Genomic DNA, 18219 nt, shown 5'->3' on the forward strand with positions numbered 1-18219 from the left:
CCCCTTCCATGTCTCCTGTCTGTCCCCAGTCTCATCACTCTCAACAAATGGGATCTTGACTAGCATGAAGAAGTCCAAGCCAGATCCAACATTTGCAAGTGCAGACAGTTCCTCAAAGCAACTTTGCTTTTAGCTGGCGTGGCTTGTGAGTCATGAGGCCAGTGTTAAATGACCTGTCAAAACGTGGCTGGATTAATTAATTCTTCATTTGCAGCTTCATTTTCCAATTGGCTTTGTGTTCTGCCCAGTGGAAAAGCTCCCAGCTGTGAGGAGAGCAGTGTGTGCTGCAGGACAGGCTCCCCTTGGAGCTGCTCAGCCCACAGGGATCTGCCAGAATTGGGCACAGAAAGATAAAAGCAGCTAATAATATGTATATATTTCATATATGGATAACGTTCAGCCAGCATGGAGCCTGGTTAAGAGCTTTTTGAATAAAAAAAGAAATATATTTCAGCAGAAAACCTGCTAAATTCTACCTTTTAGAAGCTCTACAATAACGTAAAATCGCTCTCCACTTCAGTAAAATTTATTTCATAATTAAATGAAGTGGAGATCAAATTACACACTTGATGAGCACAACACCTGCATTGCTTTGATAACCTGCAATGCTTTGTGATTTTAATTAGAGGGTTCAAATGTCTTTCTGCCTCTTTCCTTCACTGGAAAATTCCCAGCACAGCAGTGGGGTGTTCTGAGCTGCTGCTGGTTGCTGTCAGAGGCCTCTCAAAGCAACACAAAGCTGCTGCAGTTCAATATTTTTCTGTACTTCCCCCTGCTCCTGTTATTCTCTTCCCACCTAAGGAATAATTAGTGCTTGGGTTGTTTCAAAGCACCAGCAGTCTTGGCAGTGGTGTAGGAGGGGAGCTTGGCAGCACTGGGTATCTGCAGGTGTGTTCTGGCTTGGACAGCTAACCAGATCAGCACGTTGTTTTGGTTCCTTTTGGTTTGTTTTGTATTTTTAGAAGGTTTGTGTGTGCAATGCTAACTCTTAATTGCTTCTTTGAAATAACTTTGGTCCTGCGAGCTGAAATCAATCCAGGAAAAGCTGCTTTAGTGATTTTTTTTCTTTGTATATTTTTTTTAATTTTGCTGATTTTCTTTATATTTTTTGTGTGTGCTAATTTTTGGTTTTATTACTTTTATTGTTATTATTTCGGAAAACAAATCTTGGCCTTTCAGATTGGTCTTCCAGTCCCTTGTGTGCATAATGGGAAGCCTCCTGTTCTCCAGCCTTTTCCTCAGGACAAAAAGCAAGGCCAGGAGGAGCCTTTGGTCAGACTCATCCCTGTGGTCAGTGCCTGGAGCAGATCCAAGGTTAAATCCTCCACGTAGGCAGGGCTTCCACGGAGCTTTTTTGTCAGTGTGGTTCTACTCCCTGTGTGTCTGAGCAGATGCCACCAGTGCCCCTGTCACCCCTGCTCTCATCCTTCCACATGTTCAGGGCTGAATTGTTCTGCTTCTCCCAAGACGTTCTAGGAAAGCTGCCAAAGGAAATGGCTCCTGGGAAAATTGCTTATCTCCTTGTAGGCCTCAGGGCATGGGAGCGTTGCATTTCTGTACAAGAAAAGCTCCCTTTGAGAGCTGATGTCTCCAGTGAGCTTTTATCCCATACTTTCCTACATCTCTGTAGTTCCTGTCTGTCCTGGTAACCCACGTCCAAGGTCCCGTTTCCTCATCCCGTGCCCTGTTGTCCATCAGCAACAAATTGGAAAAAACAGCTGCACTTCCTTGGCCCCAGGCAGGCTGTGAGGGCGAGGTGATTTATTCCCTGGAGAAAGGGCAGCCAGGAGCGAGTCTGACGTGCCAAGAGATGCCAGGGCACTCACCGGGCATGGCCTTCCGTTGAGATCCCGTAGGGAAAAGGCTGGTACTTGAGAGGAGAGGAGAGATGGGGGGCCTGTCCCCGTGTCCCCCCTCCTCAGCTGCCGTGCCCGTGTCTCCCTAGAATCCGCCGTGGTGCTGGAGGAGGGCAGCCCGGGCGACATGGAGCTCAGGGAGGCCGAGTCTCCCGCCGAGTCCCCCGAGAGCGAGGACATGGAGACCTCGTGTTCCGAGCACGTCCTGAGCGAGGAGAGGTTTGGAAAAGCCCAGGACTCGTACAGCAGGGTAAGGACAGGCCCAGGGCCAGCAGGGCCTCACAGCCAGGGGGGAATGGCCGTGAACTCCCTCATGGCACCCTCAGAAACTGCTCGCTGATGGCACTGGGGGGGTCAGGGGAAAATCCTCGTTTATCAGGGACCTCGATCCACATTGCTTTGTGCTCCTTCCTGCCCACCTTTCCTTGGAAGTGTTGGGGTGCCTTGAGCCTTGCTGTTGTTGGCTTTTATTCTGGCAGTCAGGAAAAGAAAGGAATCGTTCCCTGGGAGGGTGGGCAGGCCCTGGCAGTGGGTGCCCAGAGCAGCTGTGGCTGCCATGGATCCCTGCCAGTACCCAAGGCCAGGTTTGGAACAACCATGGGATGAGCATTCAGGTCTATCCCAACCCTAACCATCCCGGGATTCTCTGATTCCATGAAAACTGTTAATCTTTTTTTTTTTTTTTTTTTTTTTTTTTTTTTTTTTTCTTTTCTTTTTTTTTTTTTTTTTTTTTTTTTTTTTTTTTTTTTTTTTTTTTTTTTTCCAGTCCTCCTCCACGTCCAGCCAGGAGGACAAGTCGCTGAAGTCGGAGGAGCTGTCGGAGGGCGGGATCCCCATCGGGCGGGAGGAGGGCCGGGGGGCGCTGGAGGAGCTCTCCTTCCAGCCCTCACAGCCCCTCAGCAAGTCCAGCTCCTCCCCGGAGCTGCAGACGCTGCAGGAGGTGCTCAAGGACGCCAACGGGCGGGAGGTGCCGCGGAGGCTGAGCACGGAAGTGAAATCCAAATCCCAGTCGGGGAACCTGGAAGGGGAAGGGCTGGGCGGCTGGCTGGGCAGGGGAGAGGACGGCGGGGCCGGCGGGCAGGGCGGTGGCACCGCCGCTGTCACCTCGCCCCGCTCGCCCTCGGGCCACCGGCCGCGGGGCTACACCATCTCTGATTCCGCCCCGTCCAGGAGGGGCAAGAGGATCGACAGAGACGCGTTCAAGGGCAGGGCAGCAGCGTCCAACACGGAGAAAGTCCCTGGGATAAACCCCAGGTGGGTGCAGAGCCCCTGAGCTGCTCCATCAAGGATCCTTCCGGGGGGTGGCTGCACAGCATCCATTAAAAGAATTAATTATTCAAATTATCACCTCTTACAAACAAAAGCATTTTTCTCCATAAACACTTTTGTGACTAAAAATTTGTATATGGAGCTAAGTGGAGAGCTGAACCCGTGCCAGCTGAATGCCACTCCTGCGCCAGTCTGAATAAAGCTCCTGCTTTATTCAGGAGCTGATACAGACCTGTTGAGCACACCACCACCAGATGAACTTAGGAGACAGAACTCCCAAATGGTGAAAGAAATAGATGGGTAGATTCCTCCTGTACTTAATATACCTAATTTAGGGGCTATGGCTTGACCACAGGTTATCCAGAGTTAATTTTGCTGTGAACAGGGTGGATTGCTAATTTTGCATTTCAAGAAATAGAGTGTACAAAATCCTAAGAAGGAAAAGAAGGGTTTTAATAGTTGCTTTTTGAACCTGTCCAAAATTGCATGATGAGACAATTTTCATCTGATTGAGGGCAGGTAAAATGCAAATGTCTGTACAATCATGTGTCTGAGAGCCTAGAAATGTCCCCAGAGCTGTGGAGGGCACTCCTGCTCCTCCATTCCCTGCCTTTGAACAGGGAATTTGTGTGGCTGCTGCTGTTTAACACAGCATTGTTTTTCTGACAGGGGTCTGTTGCAAACTGCAGGTAGTCCAGGCACTCAGAGTGTCTCTAAAAGATGAATAATACCCTGTTAGCATTTTAATTCCTCTCATTTTTCTGCTGTACATAACGTTCTTACCTCCAACAGATCAAAACTGACTTAATTTTTATGGTAACAGACTTCTCCCTCCTTCTCTCCTTCAGCTTTGTGTTTTTACAGTTGTACCACTCCCCCTTCTTTGGTGATGAAAACAACAAACCCCTCTTGTTACCAAATGAGGTAAGCAAGGAGTTGTATAAATCCTTCATTGTTTTAACCTCATGACTTTCTTGGAATGCAGAGGATAGTTACAAATATCCAGCTCAGGTGCTGCAGTTTAAAGCAGCAGTGGCACAGGTGGGAGATCTCTGTGATGGGGTTGTGGTGGGGATTATTTAAAGCTGGCAGAATGCTGGGATGGTTTGGGTTGGGAGGCACCTCCCAGGCTGCTCAGGTGGGGTCTCTGTTTGGTTGCAGACATTTGAGAGGTCGGTGCAGCTCCTGGATCAGATCCCATCCTATGACACACACAAGATTGCAGTGCTCTATGTTGGGGAGGGCCAGGTGAGTGTGAGCAGGGGCCTGAATCCTTTTGGGGTGTTGGGAACCTCTCCAGCTGTGGGGTTTCCCTGCTCCAGCTGTGGGATTTGCCCTGCTCCTGCAGCAACCTTCCTTTTCCTAATTTCCTGCGTTAAAAATCAGCACCTGCATGGAACCTTTCTGTGAAGGCAATCACCTAATCCCAGGAAGGGGTTTCTGGTGCTGGTGCAGTGCTGGTGGCACTGAGTGTGACACGTGGCATGTCCCTGTGTCCCAGAGCAACAACGAGATTGCCATCCTGTCCAACGAGCACGGCTCCTACCGCTACACCGAGTTCCTCACGGGCCTGGGCAAGCTCATCGAGCTCAAGGACTGCCAGCCAGACAAGATCTACCTGGGTGGCCTGGATGTGTGTGGGGAGGACGGACAGTTCACCTACTGCTGGCACGATGACATCATGCAGGGTGAGCTGGAAGGATGGTTTGTGTCTCCTCACCTTAACTGACCTGCCTTCCACACTGGTTCCTTCCCAGGAGAATATTCTGGGCTCTGATCCCCTCCTGCTCTCTCTGGTAGCTCTGCAAGCCATGTGATAAAGTTCAGGCCAAAACATACCTGCCTTACTTAACAAAAAAACCACCAGTTTATAATGGTCTGCTCTGTGAAAAGATCTGTTCTGTATATCTGTGAAATTATCATCTCTTTAAAGGCTGGCAGGGTTTGGTGTGGAGATTCAGCTGCTGTCCCCAGCTGCTGTAAAAGCTGTTCACTGAGGGTGGTGTCAGCATTTCTCTGTTTCTCTGAAGGGCAGTTCTGAGCAGGGGATGTCATTGCTGTGGCCATGGCTTGTGTCACTGCAGTGTCACCCAGCTCCTGCAGCACCAAGCAGTGCAGAAATCGTCCAGGATCCAGCAGGATATGGTGAAGTTCCCAAAGTTTTCCCCACGGCTCTGTGCTCATCACATGGAGTCCAGTTCCACCTGGGGCTCTGCAGAGCTCAGTTAGGGCGAGTCCTGGTTTAAGCTCTTTTGCCTCTTTCCTCCCTAACCCAGGCTCTCCTCCCTGTGCTGCTGTGGTCCTTCCCACTGGCTGCTGCCCTCTGTGCTCCAGGACCCCTGGAGCACCCAGTGGGACTGGATTCAGCTGTCACAAACGGGGACAAACCTACTGAGGGAGCACAGTTTGTATTTTTATTACTGGCACGTGAGCACTGCTGCTTTCCCAGCCCAGCCCAAGGATCTCTGTGTTCCCTCTCCAGCCATTTTCCACATTGCTACTCTGATGCCCACGAAGGATTTGGATAAATACCGCTGTGACAAGAAGAGGCACCTGGGGAATGATTTTGTTTCCATTGTTTACAATGATTCTGGAGAGGATTTCAAACTGGGCACAATAAAGGTAGGGGACTTTCCTCGTGGCTGTCTTACAGTAGGAGCTCAGGGTTGTAACCCTGAGTGGGTTGTAACCCTGTGTGTGTGGGTGTTCCCCTAAAAGCTGTGTGGGGATTATGGGGGCAGCTGTTGGCTGTGGTGGCTTCACTGGTGTGTGTTTATGGCATTCTCAAACCACGATGCTGCCAGGGAAACGTTTCTGACTGGTTCATTGGCTTCTCCTCAGGGGCAGTTCAATTTTGTCCATGTGATCATCACCCCCCTGGACTACGACTGTAACCTGGTGACGCTGCAGTGCCGGAAAGGTGGGAATTCCTCAGCCTTTGCTGTGCTGGGGGGCTTGTGTTTCAAAAGTTAAAACTTCCAGGAAAAGCCCTCTGGAACCAGTTTGCCCAGTTACATCTGGCTTTGCCCTGCTCATGTCCCTTCTATGGATTGCTCATGCTGTGTTCATGCTCAGGACCCAGTGCCAGCAGCAGAGCAGACCCCTGCCTCCAGCAGCTGCTTGGGAATGCTGGAGGACATGAAGGGTTCAGCAGTGCTGGTGCAGGTGTTTTACCAAAAGTGTTTCTGGCTCACACTTGGTCCACATGAGAGCCCAGCAGGCTCTCCCCAAACCTTTATGGAGCAGCCAGAATTTGAGAGCCAGTTGTGTTAAACTGCAGAGCAGGTTCTGTTAGAGCAGGAGCTGTGGAGCTTGTGGGAGCGTGGTTGATACAACTCCTCAGGTTTATTTGACTTAGATATTTAGTTACTGGCAACCTTCTACTTCTTAACTGTCTTACGAGAATTTTTTTCCTATTCCTTTAAACTGAAGACATGGAGGGTCTGGTGGACACGAGTGTTGCCAAGATCATCTCTGACAAGAACCTGCCCTTCGTAGCCCGTCAGATGGCCCTGCATGCCAACGTGAGTACCCCCAGCTTCCTGAGCTTCCTGCTGCTGCTTTGGGCCATCAGCAGCTTCCAGGGAAACAGGCAGGGCCTGCTAAAGCAAAGAAACAACTCTTCTACTTGACCTTGAAGCCAGAGTTAGCACCTGAACAGTCAGAGCTGGATTGCAGTTGCTGTCTAAGGGCTCTGAAAAATTAGATTAATTTTATTGTGGTGGTTATGTTAATGTGGCTCCTCTCTTTCCCTGCTTCTCCCCAGATGGCTTCCCAGGTGCACCACAGCAGATCCAACCCCACGGACACCTACCCCTCCAAATGGATTGCGAGGCTGCGCCACATCAAGAGGCTGCGGCACCGGGTGAGTGCAGCTGCTCTGCAGGGTGGGACTGGGCTTGACTGAGACTCTGCCTGCAGCTGAGGCAGGTGAAACCAGCTGTCAGAACTGGCTGAGGGAGAGGAGGGGCTGTGTGTACAGCGATTAGAATCCAGCTGGTCGTGGAATCACAGAGTTTGGGTTGGAAGGGACCTTAAGGATCATTCAGTTCAATTGTGGCAATGTCAAACAGTTTCACTGGCAGTAAGGGCTTTGGGAAGCTTGATCCTGGAAATCCAGAATCACTGATGTTGGAAAAGCACTCCAAACCCATCGAGTCCAACCTGTGTCCAATGCCCATCTTGTTCCCAGCCCAGAGACGGGCACCTCCAGGGATGGGTACTCCAAACCTCCCAGGGCAGCCCCTTCCAGTACCTGACCACCCTTTCCATGGGGAAATTCTTCCTGCTGTCCCATGCTTGGACACAGAGTGGCACTGCCACGGTGTCCTGGTAACCTGCCCTGCTCAGATGGAAATTTGGCAGAATTTTGGCGAGAATGGAGCTCACCTGCTCTCTGTTGCCTTTCAGCTCCGTGAAGAGACACAGTACCAGAGCCCTGGTCTTCCCCTGCAGCTGCACCCCTCTGCCCCCACAAAGCCCCCTCCCCAGATCCCTCAGGACCCCCCTCCCACCTACGAGACAGGGCAGAGGAAGAGGCTGATCTCCTCTGTGGACGACTTCACCGAGTTTGTGTAGGGCTGGGCTCAGGGTGTCCCTGCAGGGACACTGAGGCCATGGAATTGTGTTCCCTGCCTGCTGATCCCTGCAGCTGCATGGACACAGGGATTGGGAGGCGCAGCCTGGCTGCTCCTTTGCATGTGAACTCGGCACGGAACCTGCCAGGAGCTTTGGGTGCCCCTGAGGATGACACTGGATTCCCAGCAGAAGCTCCCAGAGGACCAACCCACTGTGTTTGGTTTGATTTGAGCTGTTTCAAAGCTTCTTGTTGGGAACTTCCCTGCAGAACCTTTCTTTGGACTCCTTCCACACCAGCTCCTGGTGGAAGCAGACAAAGGATGATATTCTGCAAATCCTCCTGTGAAGGTACAGGAATTGAGGGATTTTTGAGGACTTTATTAATTATGAAGTATTGAAAATCCAGTTGCTATTTCTGAGCACCCCAGAATCCCAGTTCCTCCCTGAACCTCAGGGCTGTCAGCACTTGGACTCTTCAGGCTCTGACTCATTCTGCCGCCAGCTCTGGAAGGAGTTAATTTGGGTTCTCTCCTGCCCAAAACGCTGCTTATGTTCCCAAGGTTATTCTTCATTTTGGCCATCTGCAGAATTTCCGTGGTTGCAGGAATGCTGGGGTGTCTCACCCTTCCCCATGCACCTACTAAATCCCTTTTTGACTGCTGACAAGTCTTGGGGCATCATCTCCCCATGAGTTTTGCCTATTCCCTGACAGAGAGGCTCTCAGGGAAGACTGAAGCAGTTCAGTTGGAGCTGCCAGGGCAGGTGGGCACAGCTGGAATGGGACTTGCCGCCCATCCTGAGGCAAGGAGGGCACCAGACACTACACCACCCAACTGGGAGGCACGTCATAAGCTGGACTATACTGTGAGAACTTCATCTCCTGCTTGGTCTGTGAGTGGGAAGCATGGCTGTGGGAATGGCTGCCAGCAGGGAGATGAAGACAAGTGCAATGTGCACAATGTGGGACTGTGAAGGGACAGGTGAGGGGACAGAGGGACAGCCCTCACCTGTACAGGTGTGTGGGAACACCAAGTGTCCGTTGTGTTCGAGTGTTTATGAGTCATACAGGAAATAAAATATTTGTCTGATGAGTGTGGTGTTGATGTCCTGGGAAAGTTCAATATAAATCCTTCCTCCTATCCTGGTTTAGATGCCCAGCCTGGTCCCAGTGCTGGACACATGGATTCCTGGCTGTGTTCCAGTCCTGGACTGGGCTATTCCCTCTGCTGGAGAGGGGACTTTGTCAGCTTAGTCCTTGTGCCACCCCCAGTGACCATAGGTGAGCTCATTCACTAACACCAGCCCTGACAGGCTGGAGGATTTTAGAAAGTGTCTTGTGCTGTGGAGGAGACCTTAATTAAAATTATGGCTGCAGAGAGAATGAGGGTGGGGTGGAGAGGAGCATGTGGAGCAGGACAAAACCACCTGAGCCAGGTTTTAGCAGTCAAGTGTTTATTTGACTTTGTCACTTTGTAAGAAACATCCCCACAGTTACAAAATACACCATTTTTGTTTGTAGTGAAATGCTGATCAGACAGGAACTGTTGGCATTTTGGTCACAATCATTGTTCTTTAAAAAAACCCCAAAAATTAGAAAAAATAAGGCACTTACAGAAGTCCCTCCCTCTCCCTTGGAATGAATGGATGGGGGTCTCATTTTTCATTTAAGCAGCTTGATCCTGATACATCACTGTGAGATTCAAGGTAATAAATAAGACACCATCTCTCGGTGACTACAGACACAAAAATATACATTCAGGGGGGATTTATGGGCTTTGAGTCAAGTTTATTGCTGTGAGGGTGTAACTCCATGACTGAATCCCTCTGGCTGCAGAGGAGCCTTAGCCTGGGACATGGAGGGGACCCTGGGACACTGCTGGAGCTGGCACAGGAGCTGCTGGAAGAGAACAGAGTGCTGGAAGCTGTGGGTGCTGCCCACCACGCAGGGCTGGGCTTTGCAAGGGACGGTGGGGGGCAGAGCTGCTCTCCGTACTTCAGGGAAGTAGGGCAGTTGTCTGATCCCGTTCCTGCTCCTCTGGCATCAGGAGGAGCACTTGGTAAAGTCACACACACCGAGTCACACACACACAGGGCAAGGAACAGGCACTTGGGAACAAAAATCCAGATGGATTTGGGGAGCATCTTTGTTCCAGCTGTCCCTTAGCTTAGAAATGGCTGCTCAAAAACATTTGGGACCCTGCTGGCCCCTCCTTCCCTCCTACTCCCAACCTCTTCTAATGAGGATACTCGAGCTGAGAACTGACCATCAGGAACTGAACTTTTTGGCTCTTCAAGAGACTTCCAAGACCTGCTTGGTTTATTTGGGACCTTTCAATCACTGAATATTCCCACAGAGCCCGTGGGGTGGCTGGATCTACACCCTTGGTGCTCCACACAGGTGAGACAGGTTGTGCCAGAGCAGGGGTGTGGGGAAAGAAATTTTGGAGCTGGAGGGACTCCAGTCCTGGGCTCTGGGAACATCCCAGCTCTCTGGGACACCTCACCACTGCTCCTCTTATTGCCTTGCTTTGGGAACATGGCACTGTCCTTGTCACCAAAAAGGAGCCATGGGCATGTGCCAGAGCTGAGCCTGGTGCTGTGCTGCCTGGGAAGTTAAAGAAACAAAAAAATCCAAGGCAAATAGTTTTCTATCTCTGGCTTGAAAACCAGGTATTTTTTCTGAGCACAAAGCTGACCAGCACCTGATCCCAGCCCCGGCTCAGCCTCCAGCTGCTGGCTCTGCCTGCTGCAGGCACTTCCCTGTCCCACTCGTGCCCTCAGGGCCCTTCTCTGCCCTGTTCCCCTGTCCTGGGTTACCAGGATTTCATTTCTCCCCTCTGCACTCCATGTCTCTGTGTCTTCTGCTCTTCCAACACCTCCATGCTGACCAAGCACCACTTCACTTGTCTTCTCCTGCCCTCATCCCTCTGCAACCTTTCCACAACATCTGTCCTGCACAGCACCTGAGTTTTCCAAAGGTAACTCAGACCTGTCCCAAAGGCATCCCAGAGCAGCCAGTGTCCCCCTGCAGCCACCCTGACTCACATGGCCAGGGGAGCACATGGATGCTGGAATGAAATCTTCCCAAGTATCCAACCCAGCTGGGGGCTGGAGGGGAGGCTCAGGAGGGGATGGAGCAATGGAAGTGCTTTAGGAGCCCCCTCTCTCCACCTGGAAAAGTCTCCCTGCCCTGGGAAGGTGCTTCCAGCCCCACCAGCACCAGAGGCTGCTGAACCCAAGGCCCCTGCCCTGCAGCTCTGCCCTCTTCAGCCTTCCCTTCCCCTCTCTCACCTGTCCAAAGCATGGAGCAGGTTCTGGAACACACGGAGGAGCCCACTGGGGGCTTTTTCCCATCCACCTGTGGCCACTGCTCCGAGCCAGCCCAGGAGAGCACACGCACCACACACACACAGACACCCAATCCTTATATACACGGGACATTCCCAGGAAGAAGCACTTAATACATCCTTTAAATAACTCTGACAATAGTGTTCTGTCTCCTATCTACATGTTTCAAACACGGTACCGATGCTATGAAAATATAGCAAACATACAAAAATATATACATTTAAAAACCAAACAAACCCCGTATAAATTACTTACAATAGCCATAAGGTGAAATGGGGCTGAGGAGGGGAAGGCAGCACCTGGGGGGGCTTCAGGCACCCCCAGGCTGTGATCTGGGGAGCCCCATGGCACAGGCCAGCTGTAGCCCAGCAGCTGTAGCCCAGCACATGGTGAATCCCAGCTGGCAGGGCTGGAGGGACCCCAAAAAAGCTCCCTCAGGGCTTCACCTGCCTCCTTTGTGCTCATGGAAGGTGCTGGCACTGCTGCCTGAGCTGGGGCTGCATTCCCCTCCTCCCTGCCCATTTCAGTTTATGATTTAAACAAACAAAATACTGCTTTTGTGATATATTATCCCATTCTTAGCTCGCACGTGTCACTGGTAGCCGAGGAAAGCCTTGTTTAAAGTGCTGGGCAGTACATAGGAACAAGTAAACCAAAAACAAAAATACATATACTTAGGGCAATACATTCCTTGGGTTAGAGAAGCCAAGCAGCCAGCGGCGCCTGCACCCCGGGGCCACGGCGGGGGGACAGGGCGGGTAGGGACCACAGTGACACCAGCACGTTGGGAACCCCACGCTGGGAGTTTGGGAACCCCACGCTGGGAGTTTGGGAACCCCACGCTGGGAGGTGGCTGAGGCAGCCCAGGGGTCTCTCGTCCCCAGCTCGCTGCAATGTCCTTTGTTTTAAATATTGGATTTCTTTAAATACAAATAATAGTACCAATTTCTGGAGGATAAAAGTAGCCAATACTGGAAATTAACTGCTCTGGGTGTAGATAGCATTTCTCTATATATCTATTTATGCCTAAAAACCAAGGTGGGTTAAATACCTTCTTGAAAGCTGTCGCTTTCCTCCACAGTGCGTCTGGTCGACAAAAATCCAAGACTTGGTTCAAACCTTCAAGGCCTGGGGCTCTCCTTTCCCTTTCCCATCCGGCACAGCCAGCAGGGAAGGGGGGGGAGCTTTGTCCCGTCCCCCTGTGCCCACCCCAGTCCCACCTGTGGCCGGTTGCAGCCGGGGCCGTTGAACACCCCCAGCTGCTCCCTGTGAGCCAGCAGGGATCTCCTCCACCTGCTCATGCCCCGGGGAAAGGCTCGGCCTTCTCCCCTTCCATCTCTACCACTGGAACGCTCCCTGGGGCCGCTTCCGAAGGGCCGGTGGCCGTGCCAGCGGCGTGGCCGGAGCGCCCCCGTGCCCGGCCGGCCCAGCCGCCGCGGCAGCTCCGGGCGGGCACAGCCCACCCAACAAAGCCCTGCCAGGGCATCGCTCCCGCACCCCGTTACTTGACCGTGGGGTGCACCCGGTTCTTGGCCCGCAGGGGCCGTTTCCTCCTGGCCGCACAGGGCTTGCCCACCGTGCCCGTGGCCGCGCTGACCCCGCGGCTGGCCCGCAGCAGCCGGCCGGGCACGGGCACGGCCCCGGCACAGCGTGGCGACAGCGGCTCCGTGTCCGGTGCCTCCAGGGACGGGCCCTGCTCCAAGCTGCCCTCGGGCCCGCGGTGCCTCCTGCGGGCGCGGCGGCTGCGGGAGAACTCGAGCAGGTGCTCGATGCGGGACACGTCCTCTGTCACCTGGTTGACGCGGTCGAACTGCGCCAGCAGCATCTCGAAGAGCGAGAGGAGGCGCTGGATGTCAGCGTCCACCTCCAGGCTGTCGCGGGCGCTCAGCACCAGGCTCAGCCCGTCCAGCTGGCTGGAGGACGTGGAGGTCCTGGAGCTGTCGGAGGCGGCGCTGGGAGTGGGGCCACGGAAGGACTTGGAGTCGCTGGAGTCTCGGGAGGGCAGCGGCTCCATCCCCTCGAACCTCACCTTGTGCCGGAACTGGGGGGGAAGAGGAGAAAGGGGAAGCGTTAGGGCAGGAAGGGGGAACACTCCAAACAGCTCCAGGGCTGCTCCCAGCCATTCCTGGTGTGACAGGCATGGGCTGGATCCCACATGGGACTGAGGGGCTGAGAATGGGCAGCTGATGCCTGTACGGTTCCCCATCTCTCTTGGGCCCCCAGGGGTGGTCACTGCTCCAGCCCTCACCTGCCAGGAAGGCAGGGAAAGGCTAAGGATGGTGGGTGCTGCTCTGTGCCACCATGCCCCTTCTCCACAGAGCCCCCAGGCTGGCCTCACCCAGGCTGGCCTCACCTCCTTGGCTTTACTGAAGCCCATCCACATCTTGAGCCTGCGCACGAACAGCTCGACCATCTCGTAGTCCTGGGGCTCGAAGGCAGGCCGGTAGAGCTCCAAGTGCATCTCGCGGTAGCTTTGGATCAGCACCACCGCCAGCAGCCGCAGCACGACCCACGCCTCCAGCACCACGTAGGAGGTGCAGAAGAGGCAGTAGAGCCCCGAGGCCTCGGGCAGGCAGGGCCGGAGGCTGGCGCCGCCCCGCAGGAGGGCCAGCAGCAGCAGGAGGCTGCTGCCCACGCTGCGGAAGGACTCAGAGGAGGAGGAGAAGAGCTGCAGAGGGACGGAGGGGATGTGTGAGAAGGGAACGGCAGCAGAATGTTCCCCTGACCTTCAATATCCCCTCCCACGTGGGCCCTGAGGGGTGGCCCACAAATGGGCTGGGGCAGGGACAGCCCCTGGCCAAAGGTGCCGGCGGCAGGATGGGCACAGAGTGCCCAGGGGACCCAGGGGCTTTGCTCATGTCATGAGGGAAAAGGGGCAGCAGGACCACCAGCAGCCCCTCTGTGAGGGAGGGGGACAGGGGTGCTTACCAGGAAGCCGAGCTGGGCATAGGCCAGGAGGAGGAGGGCGAAGGCCACCCCTGCAGCCATCAGCTCCTTCATGGACTTCTGGAAGGTCTTTCCAAACACTGACCACTGCCGGACGAAGCGCAGCTGCTGGGCGGCCTGGGAGGGGAGAGGAGGCAGTTACAGACACAACCCCAGCCCAGGAAGGGTGAGAAACACGTGAGAAACCCAAACCCCAGCAGAGCACAAACACCCCAGGCTGCAGGTTCCTTGCAGACAGAACCACCTGACTGAATTCCCCAAGGGAATCGAGGGCCCAGAGACCTCAGAGACTCAAAGTGCCCAGCAGAGACACGTGGCCCCCCGACCACCCCCTCCCCTGGCAGGGCTGTGCAGGGGTGACAAGCACCCAGCACCCATGGGCAGCTTCCCTAGCCCGCCATACCTGCACGGTCAGGAGGAAGAGGAGGGAGGCGGCCAGGCTGCTGAAGACGGAGCTGAGGAAGGCCACCTGGTAGAAGTTGGTGAAGCCCCTGCGGTTGCTGAGGTACCTGAGCCACTGCTGGTCTGCCAGGGTGGCCTGGCTGAGGTGCACCAGCACCGTGCACGTGGTGAGCAGGATGAAAAGCCACTGGCTGTAGTTGCCCCACAGGGTGAAGTAGGCTCTGCCTTCCTTCTTGATGGCCAGAGACTCTGACACCACGAAGTAAACCACAAAGAGCATGAGGAACACCTGGGGGAGGAACAGAGAGGTCACCAGGAGAGGTGATGGAGACATTACCAGGAGAAGAGGAGTGGAGAAGGTACCAGGAGATGAGAGGACAAGCCCTGACTGCTGTGCTGCACCCAGGACAGCAAAATCCCCCCACACCAGGCCAAGTTCCACCACTGCACACCTGGAGCACCCCCTGCATCCTGCCCTGCCCTCCTCGCTCATCCAGCACCCCAATCCATGCTGAAGGCCCCCAGTGCCCACACCCAGTGCCCCTGGCAGCACCCAGGGGATGAGAGCTCTGCTGACACCACACCCAGGCAGGGTGACAGATGTGGGGACAAGTGGCCTCGGGCAGAGCAGCTCGAGTCCACAGTGACCAGGCTGGGTGAGGGTCCCCAGAGCCCCCCAGCAGAGGGCACGGGGTGCAGGGGAGGCCCCACACTGACCATCATGAGGAGCTGCAGGGTGACCCCCCCGCTGAGGCGCAGCAGGGGGAAGGGGCTGATGGTGACAGCAGCGATGGCCTGGCCAGCCCCAGGGAACTCCAGGCGCAGGGTGAGGGCCACGTGCAGGTCCACGCTGGGGTTGTACTGCAGCAGCTCCACAAACACTGCCCGGCTCCTGCAGGGGGACAGCAGCAGCTCAGGGGCTGCACAGCACCAGCTCTGGGACCACTGTTGGGTGGGACATGGATCCTGTGCCCTGTGACACTCCAGCAGCACTGCTGAGGAGCCCAGGTGACAGCAGGACACTCCCTCTGCCCTGCCTCACTCACATGTTGTCGATCCAGGTGTGCTGCTGCAGGAACTCCAGCTGAGCCCGGCTCTCCTCCAGGGAAGGGCCCAGCTCCTGCACGTAGCCACTGCTGTCGTAGAAGGAGATGTAGCCCCAGTACCAGATCCTGCAGAGGAAGAGGAGCCGTGGGTGAGGCTGAAGGACACTGGCTGCTCTCCTGCATGGCAGGCCAGGATCTGGTGTGCAGATGCAGATCCTGCCCCTCAGGATTTATTTCACAAGGCAGATTACAGGGGTGCACTGATCCACCTCAGTGCTCCCAACCCCAGAACAGCCCCAGGCCCTGTGGATGGAGATGATGCCTTGCATGGAGATGATGTCTCTGGGAACAGACCAGAGGAGAAACCAAGTGTGATTTATGTCCTGCCTAGGGTGCAGGACAACCTGCTGTCACCCCTTGAGCAGAGATCTGGGGTGCTGGGTTCCCCTGCCCTGTCTGTGCCCTGGAAGGAGCAGAGTTGATCCCTCTGTCCCCAAGCCCCCAGAACAGCACAACACTGCTGCTCAGGCCATTCAGAATTTCCATGTCCATCCCCCTTTGCCAGGGGCTGAGATGAGGGCTGGGAACAACCCAGGGCATTGTAAAGACCTTGGAGAGGTGTGTAAGGGTCCCTGGAGGAGCAGCAGGGGTGGGAGCAGGGGTGGGGGCAGCAGGACAGCCCTTACCCTGCCAGGTCGGGTGCTGAGTGTGCCCACGCCGCCGTCCCATTCCCGGCTGTGCTCTCCCAGCCCACTCCATAGTCAGCAGTGGCAAAGCTGTGCTGGTCAGTGCAGCTCCTCTGGGCACTGCCCATGCCCTGCAGGATGTCCTGGGCACTCTGCTGGCACTCAGCTGCAATGAGACCAGCCTGTGAGCCCAGCACAACCAGTACAGAGCTCACCTTCCCTCCCAACCCCTCCAAACCCATCCCCACCAGGGTGAGGGAATGGGCATGCACAAGTCAGGGATTCAGGAAAGGATGGATGTTAATCATAAAAATAGAGAGCTGTCCAATTTAGGAGTCATGACATAGCCATGCCTCCAGGTCAGAGTGGATTAGCTGGGTACAAGTGGAGGAGAACAGAGGCATCCCAACTGGCCTTGGATAACTGGGGACATGCACTCTGGTCCCTGGATACATCACTGGCTTCAAACTGCCAGAGGGCAGGGTTAGATGGGATATTGGGAAGGAATCGTTCCCTGGGAGGGTGGGCAGGCCCTGACAGAGGGTGCCCAGAGCAGCTGTGGCTGCCCCTGGATCCCTGGAAGTGCCCAAGGCCAGGAAGTGTCAGGTATCCCTGGATAGACTTTAACGTCTCTCCCAGCCCAAAGCACTCCAGGATTCCATGATCCACTGCCCCAGGTCATCTGTGCAGAGAACCACTGCCTCCCCAGGCTGTGCTGCCTCCCTCAGCCCCAGCTGCACCCAGAGCTGCCCCTGCAGGACTGTCACCTCGCAGTGTGACAGCAGAGCCACCGTCCCTGCCCTCCCTCCTACCTCCCTGCAGGCGGAGCTGGCGCAGCCGGGCTGTCCCCAGCGTGGTGCTGTGGCTCTCCTGGCCAGAGCCGTTGTTGTACAGGTAAGGGAGGAACACCTGAGACATCCACACCCAGAACTGATCCGACCTGCAGGGGGGAAGGTGTGAGATTGCTGAGTCCAAGTTCCAGGGACTTTGGGGCACAAAGAAGCCACACTGATGTGCACAGAGAGCCCAGGGCACTGCAGGGACACATCCTCAGCCCAGTGATCCCAGTGCCAGGCTGGGCTGCTGGGAGCTCCCAGGGCTGTGAAAATCAGCTGGGAAAATTGAATCCAGTTAAACTCATGTGCAGAGCTAGGAAAGGCAGAGTCTGGCCAAGATGCCATTTCTGGCTCTCGTGACCCAGTTCATGCCTACAACTTGTGGCTGTAAAATTCTGGAGACAGAGAAACTCATGTGCTTTAGAGCAGCTCCAGAAAGATCAACATCAGCTCCCACAGCCCCTTCCCACTGGGGAAATCACTAAACCTCAGAGAATTAAACCTCTCAATCCCCAGAGGCCCCTCTGCTCTCCAGGGGAGCAGCAGAACCACAGACACAAAGAGAACCCGCTCACTGCTGTGGAGTGCCCAGCTCCACATGGGCACCAAGGAACCTCTTATGGGACAGAGTGTGGAGCACAAGCCCCTGAGCCCCCCAGGGGCTGGCAGGTACCTCTTGATGAGCAGGAAGTCGCTGCTGCCCAGCTGCTGTTTGATGGAGCTCTGCAGCAGGAAGGCCCGGCTGGTGCGGGAGGCGTCCCCGTAGTTGGTGAGCAGGACCACCAGCAAGAACATCATGTAGATGAGGAAATTCTGGGAAGCAAAGGGTAAAAATGGGATTGCATGGAAGGGCTGGATCCCATTCCTGCAGCAGAGCAGTGCTTTCCATGGCCATGCAAGAGGATCAGACCCAGAGGCTGAGAAACTGAGGCAGGAGCTGGAGCCAAGCACTCAGAGCATCCCAGCCAGACTGGGAGGACCCACACTCAGATGTGTCTGAGACCTGGGCACCAGGCAGCTGGAGATGACCCACCTTGAGCATCCTGTGCAGCAGTTTGACCTTCCTGGCCTCCTCCTTGGCCTGGAACAGGGCAAATCCCTGCGGGGGCCGGACCTTGCTGATCCTCTCGGACACGTGCTCCACGCAGGGCTGCTCCACCAAGGTGTCATCCTCCTCTGGGTGCAGCCTCTTGGCAACCAGGGAGAAATAGAGGGCTTCCAGCAGCACCTGGGGCACAGGGAGAGTGCTGAG

The 18219-nt window shown here is 54.9% G+C and overlaps 2 protein-coding genes across 7 annotated transcripts in view; one reads left to right on the forward strand and one right to left on the reverse strand.

Moving 5' to 3' along the window:
* TSC2 (TSC complex subunit 2) overlaps positions 1-8794 on the forward strand; it is a 32176-nt gene extending 23382 nt beyond the window's left edge. For all 6 annotated transcript variants that reach the window (XM_050980316.1, XM_018915759.3, XM_018915758.3 and 3 more), the window contains 10 exons: positions 1946-2106; positions 2623-3110; positions 3974-4049; positions 4287-4373; positions 4627-4813; positions 5608-5747; positions 5967-6045; positions 6558-6649; positions 6892-6990; positions 7536-8794. In XM_050980316.1, the coding sequence (XP_050836273.1) occupies positions 1946-2106; positions 2623-3110; positions 3974-4049; positions 4287-4373; positions 4627-4813; positions 5608-5747; positions 5967-6045; positions 6558-6649; positions 6892-6990; positions 7536-7703 (1577 nt within the window). In that variant the 3' untranslated portion in view covers positions 7704-8794. The remainder of the gene's footprint in view (positions 1-1945; positions 2107-2622; positions 3111-3973; positions 4050-4286; positions 4374-4626; positions 4814-5607; positions 5748-5966; positions 6046-6557; positions 6650-6891; positions 6991-7535) is intronic.
* Positions 8795-10477: 1683 nt separating this feature from the next.
* The window catches only part of PKD1 (polycystin 1, transient receptor potential channel interacting), a 78448-nt gene continuing 70706 nt past the window's right edge, over positions 10478-18219 (reverse strand). The window contains exons 37-46 of the mRNA XM_050980023.1: positions 18001-18195; positions 17641-17780; positions 16944-17071; positions 16132-16297; positions 15446-15571; positions 15117-15291; positions 14401-14688; positions 13980-14114; positions 13405-13719; positions 10478-13092 (exon numbers count right to left, since the gene is read on the reverse strand). Of these exons, the coding sequence (XP_050835980.1) occupies positions 12553-13092; positions 13405-13719; positions 13980-14114; positions 14401-14688; positions 15117-15291; positions 15446-15571; positions 16132-16297; positions 16944-17071; positions 17641-17780; positions 18001-18195 (2208 nt within the window). The 3' untranslated portion in view covers positions 10478-12552. The remainder of the gene's footprint in view (positions 13093-13404; positions 13720-13979; positions 14115-14400; positions 14689-15116; positions 15292-15445; positions 15572-16131; positions 16298-16943; positions 17072-17640; positions 17781-18000; positions 18196-18219) is intronic.

This window comes from Serinus canaria, chromosome 14 (assembly GCF_022539315.1).
Source record: "Serinus canaria isolate serCan28SL12 chromosome 14, serCan2020, whole genome shotgun sequence".
Classification (NCBI taxonomy): domain Eukaryota; kingdom Metazoa; phylum Chordata; class Aves; order Passeriformes; family Fringillidae; genus Serinus; species Serinus canaria.